At 39.9% G+C, this 11,703-nt stretch overlaps 1 protein-coding gene across 3 annotated transcripts in view; it reads left to right on the top strand.

Annotated features, from left to right (window-relative positions):
* Positions 1–8,304: 8,304 nt before the first annotated feature.
* Positions 8,305–11,703, top strand: part of lin7a (lin-7 homolog A (C. elegans)) — a 65,954-nt gene continuing 62,555 nt past the window's right edge. Inside the window, exon 1 of one of the 3 annotated variants that reach the window (XM_043709673.1) lies at positions 8,305–8,627. In XM_043709673.1, coding sequence (XP_043565608.1) covers positions 8,591–8,627 — 37 coding nt within the window. In that variant the 5' untranslated portion in view covers positions 8,305–8,590. The remainder of the gene's footprint in view (positions 8,628–11,703) is intronic. The other 2 variants (XM_043709671.1, XM_043709672.1) reach the window with 2 other exon arrangements.

Below are 11,703 nucleotides of genomic sequence, written 5' to 3'. Positions count from 1 at the left end.
CCTCCAAACCCTTCCCATTCATATGCCCATCCAAATGCCTCTTAAATGTTGCAATTGTACCAGCCTCCACCACTTCCTCTGGCAGCTCATTCCATACACATACCACCCTCTGCATGAAAAAGTTGCCCCATAGGTCTCTTTCATATCTTTCCCCTCTCACCCTAAACCTATGCCCTCTGGTTCTGGACTCCCTGACCCCAGGGAAAAGACTTTGCCTATTTACCCTATCCATGACCCTCATAATTTTGTAAACCTCTATAAGGTCACCCCTCAGCCTCTGATGCTCCAGGGAAAACAACCCCAGCCTGTTCAGCCTCTCCCTATAGCTCAAATCCTCCAACCCTGGTAACATTCTTGTAAATCTTTCCTGAACCCTTTCAAGTTTCACAACATCTTTCCAATAAGAAGGAGACCAGAATTGAACGCAGTATTCCAACAGTGGCCCAAACAATGTCCTGTACAGCCGCAACATGACCTCCAAACTCCTGTACTCAATACTCTGACCAATAAAGGAAAGCATACCAAACGGCTTCACTATCCTATTTACATGCAACTCCACTTTCAAGAAGCTATGAATCGGCACTCCAAGGTCTATCACTAATAAGACCATGTGTTTCCAAAAAAAGAGTAAATCTTATCCCTATGAATCTTCTCCAATAATTTAGTTACCATTGATGTAAGCCTCTCTGGCCTCTAATTTCCTGGATTATCGCTCTTGCCCTTCTTAAACAAAGGAACAAGATGTGCTGTTCTCGAGTCCTCTGGGACCTCTTCTTTGGCTAAAGAGGATACAAAGTTTTTTATACAAGGCCCCAGCAATTTCCTGACCTGCCTCCCTCAGCATTTTGGGATAGATCCATCAGGTCTGGGGACTTGTCTACTTTAATACTTTTCAAACATCCAACACCTTTTTTTATATTGATATACCCTAGAAGTTCTACAAACCCTTTCCAAGACTCACCATCCACCATACCTTCTCCTTTATGAATACCGATGAAAAGTATTCATTTAGGACCTACTTATTTCCTCCAGCTATAAGCATACATTCCTTCCTTTGTCCTTTAGTCATCCTACCCCTTTCTTAGCTACCCTCTTGCTCCTTATATATGTAAAACACCTTGGGATTTTCCTTAATCCTGTTTGTCAAAGACATTTCATGGCCCTTTTTAGCTTTCCTTAATCCCTGTTTGAATTCTTTCCTGCTATCTTTGAGCTCTGTCTATCTTCGGTTTCCTATGCCTCCTTTTCCTTTTTATTAAGCTTTCAATTTTACTTGTCATCCAAAATCTTGCAATCCTTATCATTCATTTTCACAGGTACATGCTCCTCCTGAACTCTAAATACTCAGCTATTTTTAATAGCTGACAATCCAACTGTTTCAGGAGCTGTACATGCTGATTGCACCTACAGAAGTAGTTCATAACATTTGAAGCCATCAATGTCAAGTGGCTCAAATGATGAACTGATCCCTGAGCAAATGCTACAGGGCAAGAGGTGGATGTGGAGAGGTGATCAGGTAAGGGCAAACAGCAGGAATTCAAGTCTGAATCTTGACAGTACTTTCATGGAGTGTGGAAGAGCAAAAAAACTGTTCTGGCTGGAAGAGAGGTTAAAACAAAGGCCAGTCTGCTCTCTGAGTTGAATTGACAAGATTACATGAAACCTGTCAAAGGAAATAGGAAGCATTCTCCTATTGACCTGGCCAATATTTATCACTCAAGCCAGAGACCAAAAATTGTTTAACTGGTAATTTTTTCTCATATCTACTGTCTTTTCCACATTACAACAGGCTGCAAAGTGGCTTAAAGTAATTAAAGGTACTTTTTTTTTCTTTTGATTGCCAAGTTGACAATGGTGACAATATTTCAAAAATATTTAATTTACTGCAAAGATATTTGGGGCATTTCAAGGGTGCTATAATTATGAAATAACTTTGGATGTTGGCTAATTGTGCATATGAAATCAGAATTTTATACATTTTTGATAGTACCCACAGACATACTTTTCCAATATCCATGTTGATTTTTCTTACAAGCCAATAGTGGAGTGCTAGAAAATCTTAAGTTATGATTTGTGAACATGGTATGCCCTTACATTTTGTATATTTCCAGCATGTTTTAGCAGTATTTTCTGAATCATCCATGTTAAGTGCTGTAAGAACAAGAGACTGTTCCTGTGTGACAAAAAAAACAGTGGAACAACTTCAAATATTAGAATCTTCCTGGTCACAGACACATTAAAAGCTACAAAACTGTACTCCGCACATTTTTCTTAACTTTGCGTCATTTGTCAAAGTTAATAGAAGAAAGTATTACATTTGCCAAAACAAGCTAGAGGCCATTTTGGGGAAGTCAACCCTAAATGTATTTGATAAAAAGCAAAGAACTGAAATTATGTTTTGACATTTGACCTATTTACTTCAGTTTCTCACAAAAATGATTTATAGTGTCTGTGCACAAAATGTTTTCACTATATGATACAAGAGCAAGAAATGCACCTTGAAGTCATGAACAAATGTAATGATTTTAGGTTTTAAGCATCACAACATAAGGGAACTGCAAGAACTTGCAAGAAATCTTTTCTGTGGGACACGTAGAAAGGATGTATTACCCTAAATTAATTGCATTACATACATTTGCAAATCCAGCAAATTTGAAAAATACGTTAAACCATTACCATTAAAACATGAAGTCATTATTTTTAAAAAGTTTACTAGATTTAAAGGAGACCTATTTATCCAGTTTGCTTTGTGAAATATATAATCATTCTTTTGTTGGCTGCAGGATAGTCAGTAATAGCTCACAGTGGGAGCTGTTGATCCTTCTCAGACTGCGCAAATCTGCATATAATGAATAAAGGTCATCAAATTGGATTATGTGTTCTCCCTGGCTAGGCCAGAACCTTCCTTAGTAATGTGGGCACCTTCTCTTCAATATTATGAACATTTTTCACTGTGGGCTTGAGCAATAATGACCTAGCATTTTTTAAGAGAATTGACTTCCGGTTAACCGTATCTACTTTTTATTTCTGTGACCCATTGCTCAACCACAGGCAACTGTTTTAAGAAAACATATTTCTTATAAAGTTCATAGACTGATTGATAGATCTTCCACTCTTGTCAGTGCCCTGTAACATTTTGTGTATTTCCAGTATGAATTGACTGTACAAAATATTTGTAGACCCAGCTCTGTGATCTTGGGTTATGGCATCTGTGTTTGTATTGTACAAAAAACAAAATGAAGTATTTTAATCACAATAACATTTAATAAATCTGATATAAAAAGCTGAATTGCCTCGTAATGCACCAATATTTGACATCCTACATGATAATTATTTCATCCCTTCTCTGTATGTATAAATAGCATATGCCAAAGACTTCATGAACCAATAAAGGTGCTAAGTAAAAATGGAAATTGCTTGAAATACTCAATAGGTCATGCAACATCTGTAGAGAAAGAACAGAATTAATGTTTCAGGCCAATTAACTTTAATGAGAAGGGAGAAAAGGACGAAATATTCCAACTTTTCAATTCCAATGCACCTCAGCCTCAAAGGCCTCATTCTTCCAAGAAGTGGCAATCATTGTTGGATTGTCACTCCACTCAAATGTTCACCTACCTTGACACTGCTCCACATTGCTTTGCAGTTTTTCCAGCACTTACAGTCCCAGAAATATGGAATACAGTGTACCTCGGAGAAGTTTGCTGCAGCAAAGCAGAGTTGGGGTAAGAAAGTATATGTTGACGTTTTATGACATTTCCTGCCATCTGGTTATTTAAATGTTCAGTATGAATATTGGTAAATGGATGAATACAAGTGATGTGTAAGTGGGAGGTGGGCCAGATGACAGCTGGGTGTATTAGGTGAGTGATTTGGAAATTGCATAGAATAGCATTTTGGTTGAGGTGGAGGCTAGTAGGTGATTAGGAGGCTGCTGGGTGAGGTGGTAGATGTGTGAGACTGATATTTGGATAAGGGGATGGGTGGGTTATAGATAGGTCATAGATAGATCATGAACTAAACAAGGAGATAGTAAGGACTGCAAATACTGGAGAGTCAGAGTTGAAAAATGTGGCACTGGTAAAGCACAGCAGGCAGCATGTAAGGAGCAGTAGAGGTGACCCTTCATCAAGAGCTCAGGAGATAGAAAAGTCAGGTCAGGGGCTGTTGTTTGGTAGATGTTAGGGTAGTTAGGTATTCAGGAGTAACATTGTTAGGGGTTATTGGGTTGGATTGGAGGACTAGTCAGAAGATGGTAAGAAATTAGGGTGGCAGCATATTCAGAGGAGTAGTTAGTTTGTGTAAGATTCAGCTGAGGATTAGTTGATGTGGTGTTTGGTGTTAGGAGGTATTGGGATGAAGACTCGGGATTGGGGAAGTCAGTGTAATGATTGGGGGTCAAATTGTCTGATATTTCCTTCAAAACTTATCCAAGTAATGATTGTGGAATTGAGTCAAAGTGTTTTGCAGAAGGCCTCAGGAAGGAGACCAATTACCCCTTGTAAGCAATTTCCATGGAGGACAGTTTGTAGGGTCTTCAAGGATTCCCAATGTGTGTCTTGGGTCATATGTCTAGCTTCTGACAATCCAGAGACCAGAGGATTTGTTTTGGTGAGCAGGTTTCTGGCATTCTGACTACAAGACCAGCCCAACTCAGTTGTAGCTTTCTCCATATGGTGTGCTAGCTGAGTTGATCACCTCAGTTACTGGTATTTTGTATTGCCATCCGAATTTCAGAAGCTTCTGAAGGCAGTTGAAGAAAAGTGGTTGAACATCTTGGCATGACGCAGATACATTGTTCCAAAGGTTGCTTATGTAGAGCTGAACTCTAATACTATAACAGGCAGAGGCTATGTAGCTGGAGGTTAACACCTGGTAAAGAAATTCTCTGAACTATTTTAATTTACATGGGAGGAAGGAGCCATCCCATGAGAATACCAAGATGCTGCCACTATCCATCTGTAGAAGGGGCATTGGACTGACTAACTTTGCAACAATCATTGAGGAATCTTATTCCTCTCCAGCACCAGCAAAATCATTGTTGGGGATCATTCTGAACTAATTAGTGGAGTACTTCATCCTGGACATGTTGTCGGACATTCAATACAGTTTCAGGAATGATTGAGGAAGCACTGATATAGTTTGCATTTATATAACTCTAGGAGAAATGACAATAACCAAACAAGAACCTCAACACCAGGCCTGTTCACCTGACCAAGGACTCTACACAGTCAATCACAAGGCTTTTGGAAGTTGGTAGAGAAATTCACCCCATACTGGTTTGACAGCTTCATAACAGTATGCTTGCATATGCCATGGATGATGGTGTATTTACTGATTTTTTTTCCCATTCACAAACCACATGTCTCCAAATGATATCACTCAGGGCACACATAGACTAGAAGAAGGTTGGAGCCCAGGATGAATCTTTGTTGCATGATCAAGAAGATTGTGTAATGGCAAGAGAAAGTCCTTACAGAAATGTTCTGATTTAACTGGAGTAAATAGGAGTGGAATCAAGTTGGAGCACTACCACAGGGATAAGATAGCTATTGGATGAAAATTGAACAATTGATTTTGTTGAGTAGTAATTTCAAGGATGAAAAAAATAACATTCCATGATCTTTGTAATAACATTTTGCATTGTAATTTTAGTCATTTGGTAATACAGAACTTGAGTATTGCTGATATAAAAGATACATTTTGTTTAAAACTTTCATCTTGTACTCATCGGAAGATTTGCAAGAATGCCAATATAAGGGGAATCCAACAATTATACTGTTACATGTCTTTTCCAACAATACTCAAATGATAATTTTCATTAAAATTTATAGAATTCTTATGGTGTTCATATGCGTGACCTAAGATCACTGGCAGAACAATTACCTCTTTTATGTCATTGGAAAAATACAAAGTGCCCAGATGAGGCAAAGTTATTAACTATATTGATATTACTCCAGAGAATTCTGTGGCACTTTGTGTACCCCTTTTATATTTGAGTGTCTATTTGGTGTTAATTAATGGCTTCCAGCATGAGAAAAGCTGAAGTTGACTGCAGCCAAACTGATGGACAGCAGGGAGGTGGCACCTTGGACATTTGTCCTTTGGTCACTGGCCAAAGCTATTCAAGCAAGTTGCCCCACAAAACATATAATAGGTACTCAGGAATAAACGATGCAATCTTGTCTAGCATTGGGTTTTTCAGATGGAGGAAGACCAAAATAAGAGCTTCTTAGCACCTCAGTTACTTCAGAAAGATGAAAGAAGCTGATACCTCCAGCTGCACAGATTAGCTTCATCAATCTGTTTGCCTTCTGGAACCAGTAAATTGCTGTCACCCGTTTGTGTGCTTTCCCTGTCTAATTACATTATGGTTGAAACTTTATTGCTGGAACAGCACAGCAGGTCAGGCAGCATCCAGGGAACAGGAGATTCGACGTTTCGGGCACAGGCCCTTCTTCAGGAAACTTTATTGCTGTTCCAGCAATAAAGTTTCAACTTTGATCTCCAGCATCTGCAGACCTCACTTTCTCCTAATTACATTATGGGACAACAAATTGTGACACTGGAAAAAGCACAGCAGGTCAGGCAACATCTGAAGAGCAAGAGAGTCGATGTTTCGGGCTTAACCTTCATCATTAAGCCAGAAACATCGACTCTCTTGCTCCTCAGCTGCTGCTTGACCTGCTGTGTTTCTTCCAACACCACACTTTATTAACTGTGACTCCTCCAATATCTACAGTCCTCACTATCATTATGGATTTGAATGAACCTATTGATTGACATTGATCACTATTTTGGAGTATTCAATGACTCCTAAATTCAACCTTAGCATTCAGTAAGTTCAATCATTAGTGGCTTTAGCCATGATGATCTTGAAAATGGGTGAGCAGAAACCAGATTGAAATGATTTAAGGAAACTTAATGGGATAGCTGGATATGGAGTTATGTGATAATGCCTTGAATTCAGTGATAAGTCTGGTTTGAATTTGCACTCCTGGTCTTGAGCTCAAAAATCTGGGCTGATATTCCAGTGAAGTCCCAGAGAGTTCAGCACTGTTGAACGTGCCTCTTTCAAATGATGTAGAGGTGCTGGTGTTGGACTGGGGTGGACAAAGTTAAAAATCACACAACACCAGGTTATCGTCCAACAGGTTTATTTTGAAGTACAAGCTTTCAGAGAGCTGCTCCTTTGTCAGGAAGCTAATGGGGTAGGATCATCAGACACAGATTTGTTCAAATGAGACATTAAACCAAAAGCCCTTTCCGAGTTGGAAATCAAATATTTAATGATGGCATTATTTGGAAGAGCAGGGGGAGTTATCCATTGTATTCGGCCAATGTCTGTTCCTGAGTGAACATCACAAAGGCAGATTATCTAGTCATTGACACATTGTTGAGCTGAAAATGTGTTGCTGGAAAAGCGCTTTTCCAGCAACACATTTTCAGCTCTGATCTCCAGCATCTGCAGACCTCACTTTCTCCTCAAAGATTAACACATTGTGCATAGTAAACCCTTCAAACTGCAATCTGCTATGTTTCCAATTAGCTATGCTTCCAATTTCCAATTCCAATCTACTTCAAAAGTAATTCATTAGCAGCAAATCACTCTGAGATGTTCATTGGTCATGAAAGGCAATATATAAATTATAGACTTCAAACATAAGTCAATACATGAGTGTATTTATTACAGAGGTTGATAGGTTCTTATCAATAAGGGGATCTATGATTGTATGGAGAAGGCAGGAGAATGGTGTTGAGGAATATATTGGCCATGATTGAAAGTTCTGCTGTACTTTATTATGGAAAATAAGTTTAGAAAATTTTGATGAAGCCCATTGAATTGCCCAAGCACTTTTGAAATGCAGCTTTAAAGAAATATTTGGTGGATCTCCCATTTTGTGTTGTCACGATGCAATATTACATAATTCTTATTGAGAACATTGATGTTGGTTTGGACAGCTGCATGAACCAATGGAATAAGGATCTTGGTTGGCCCAGTGGGATGGTGTCTGTATTCTTCAATGTTGAGTAGACATCTGACGTTTCAACCTTCATCTCTGTCTAAGAAGGTAGTCGTTCCTTCTCATTTCCCTCGATGAGGTTTTTTTTCACTGGCTTTGATTTTGGGCAGGTGGAGAGAAGGGACCTCTTGGTAAATTCACTAAATTTAATGTCTCGAAATTGATATTTTGTATGTCTTAGCAGTTCTTCAGTCTCTCAATTCCGTCACAAACTTATGAAATTTTAAACAGATTTGAATATCTGAACTTGTCTCTGCTGCTGCCAATTTCTAATCGGCCAAGGAGTGTTGCAGTGGAAATGCATGATACTGAGCAGCGCGTCTCAGGTCGTTCACATTTCCAGTGTTACATAGTAATGTACGAGGAAGTGCCTCGCTCAGGCCACCCTGGGTGAGGTGCTTTGGGGGGTGGGTTGTGTGTGTGTGTGTGTCTGATGAACGTTGTTCCTCTCTCTCTCTCTCTGTAAGCCCCTCGTGGCTGCAGTGTGAGCCGCGTCACTCCAGCCGGTGCTCTCTTTCTCACACTCCCTGCGATCTCCCTCCTCCTTTTCTGAGGCTGCTGCAGACATGGCGACAACACTGCAGCCGCTTATGCTGGAAAGAGGTAAGGCAAGAGTCTTAATCTATCCGCACAATCCTCCCGAGTGTTTCCTCAATCTGTCGCAAAAGAAATAAAATTGTAGTTTGGAAGGCTTGCGGCTTGAAGTGTGATTGGTCTTTACTTTTCAGTATTTATGTTCCCTGTAGCGTTAATGGACCACAGTGACGGTTTGGCGAGAGATCTGCTGATGCTGGGGACGGCAGTGTGTTTTTTTTGTGAATATGTTAAACGCGCGCAGAAGCTACTGATAGGTTACATTTCGCAATACATTTTCTTTAACGTCAATTTCCCGTTTGCTTACTGCAAGACTTGAAAAGAAACAGATTGAAAAAGAACATTTTCTTCGCCCTTCTCTCCCCCCCCCCCCCCCCCCAGAGTTGCAGAGGTTGCGGCTGATGGAGGACGGAGTGGTCTTTAAGAAACGCCGAGTCTTGGTGATAATTACAGTCGGTTTGTTTAATAACTGGACCGACAGTAAAATTAGAACTGGGAGGTATCGGCGTTTTCCGTCAGTACACCCTGGACTGTTCTACTGCGAAAGAATGTCCCTGCCAAGTTCAATTGTTAAAATCAGGATTCTAATATTTAAGCTGCGATTAAATATTTCGCGCTATGTGCTCATTACATGTAATACTTTCTAGTGCGTCTAAGGAGGAGTGTGAAATTGCAAAGGTTAGCTGTGTGTTTCAACTAGACAGATTGGGGCATATTTGAAATAGCAATTCAGGAATGAGGGCGAATAACCGCTGACCTTTAATTAGAAATGAATTTAAAGGGTTCATCCGATTTGCACGCTCTTTGAAGTTGCTATTTTAGATTAGTCTCAAACTAGGAGCCCTGGCGCTCATACTAGTTACAACCAGCAGTATTGACTTGTTTATGTAACACTTCACGTTAATACAATTTTGCACTCCCAACAGGAACATTGTGAAATAAAAGTTTCAAGCCACAGTTTTTTTTTCAGAAATATTATTAGATTAGATGACCAAAAGTTTCCTCAAGTAGGTTTTAAGGAAGAACATGAGGTAGATGGACAGGATATTCGAGGGTTGGTGACCTAGGCAACCAGAGGCAGACCCCAACGATGGAGCAATTAAATTTGGCAAGGCTTGAAGAGGCCAAAATTAGCTGAGTGGGGATATATTGGAGCATTGTTGGACTGAGGAAATCAAAGGGACAGGGAAGGTCATGACATGGACTAGTTTAAAAACAAAAAAAAATTCAAGATGTCATTTAACCAATTGCCAGGGTAGATCACCAAACATGAGTTTTGGATAAATGATACATGGTGCAACTGAGAACATGGGCAGCAGATATTTTGAAAGAATCAAGTTAAGAGGGTAGAACATAGGAAACCAGCCAATGAGACTTTGGAATAGTCAAGACTAGATGTGATAAAGGCACAAGGGCGAATCAAGGTCAGAATCACATGATTTTATTGAGGTGGCAATAGGCAGCTTAATGGTCTGTGGTCAGAAACCTCTATGTGCCAAGCATGACATTAAAGTTGTGAGCTCAGTTGGTTGGTGAAGGAGCAGAAATTTCAGTGGGGACATAATTGATGGTTTAGTTTTGTCAATACTTAATGGAGGAAGTTTTCCTCATCTGATTCTGGATGTCATTCAAGTAGTCCATTAGTGATGAGGCAATGTAATGATTGAGCAAGTTGATACATTCTGTGACAGATGACTACTCTGTATGTGGAAACTGGCAGTGCTTTTGTATAATGTTGTCAAAGGACAACATATAGATAAGAGCTACGAGCCAAGGAAACCCAACATGCAGAAGCTCAAAGAGAAGCCATTGTAAGTGATGCTCTGACTATAACTGGATAGATAAGAATGAAAGCAATTGACTGCGGACCCAGCCATCCGGCTGTCTTTGGAGAGGTGTTGGAAAAGGTTTGTGGGCAACTATGTCTGAGTTTGCAGAGAGATGGAGAAGGATGAGGGTTAGTTTACTTTTGTCACAGTCCTGCATGATGCAATTTGTGACTTTGATAAGAGTAATATCTAGAAGTATTGATTTGAGGAATTTAAACATGAAGTTCTGGAAGATGTGTGTGTATTTGGGCGATGAACTTGAGGAAAGAGAAACATTTGACAATATCAGCTAACATGGTAGGCAGGAATTTGTGCTTGGCCAAGATTTAGTGGAAGTAGGGTTGAGGGAAGACGAGCTTGGAGAGAGTATTTGGAGAAAGAGCAAATAGATGAAAAACTAGAAACATTCAAATTTGGGAGGGGGACTTTCAAGGGAGTTTCATCTGGGGAGGGATGGCAGTGATATATTCAATTAATGTCAGCGACAAAGAAGTCCACAAGCTTCACAATGCACATCGGTAAGAATGGGTGTTTGCAAAAGAACAAAGAGGTTGTGGTTTATCTTTCTACTGTGCAGTAGATTATAGTGGTTTATGTGGCCCAGCCAGATCTGGCAGTGAATGACTATGATGAGAGAGAAACAATTAGTAGATCGGGTCTGGAATATACTGCCTGGAATTATGATGGAGACAGGTTCAGTTGAGGCATAATGGAGCAATGGGAAAGTGTATAGGAAAGCACAATGTGTAAAGGCAGAAGAATGTCTAAGGCTATGTCCCTTAGTTGAGCTAGTGCAGATATGATATGATTGCATGGTGGTCTTTAGTATTGTAACATTTGAATCTGATTTTTGCCACCACAGCGGGTAGCTAAATCAAAATCCTTCTTCATGGGTTAAAAAAAGCTCCTGAATATTGTTAGCTTCACTTGGGAGAGGTGGCATGCTGTCAGTTATTGTGAGATGCGAAATGCAAGCAGCCATTGAAACGATTGAATGATGAATCAGACTGGTTAGATCAGCCACTTCAGTTCTGAGATTTTGGTCCAGTGATGTTATATAATTTTAGACTGTCTGGCCTTAACTCCTAGCACCCCCTCACCATTTTGGCCTCATGCTTATTCCCATGACCCCTTATAGCCCCCATGTCACTTTATACCAGTTCAGGCTATTCATCTACCCAGTCTTCATGACAATGTATGCCTTCCCTTCAGCTTGTATCCCCATCCTTTCTCCCCCCAAGACTCTTTAAATGTCA

The sequence above is a fragment of the Chiloscyllium plagiosum genome, chromosome 19 (genome assembly GCF_004010195.1).
Source record: "Chiloscyllium plagiosum isolate BGI_BamShark_2017 chromosome 19, ASM401019v2, whole genome shotgun sequence".
NCBI classification, from domain to species: domain Eukaryota; kingdom Metazoa; phylum Chordata; class Chondrichthyes; order Orectolobiformes; family Hemiscylliidae; genus Chiloscyllium; species Chiloscyllium plagiosum.
This window is presented reverse-complemented; position numbering and strand designations above follow the sequence as displayed.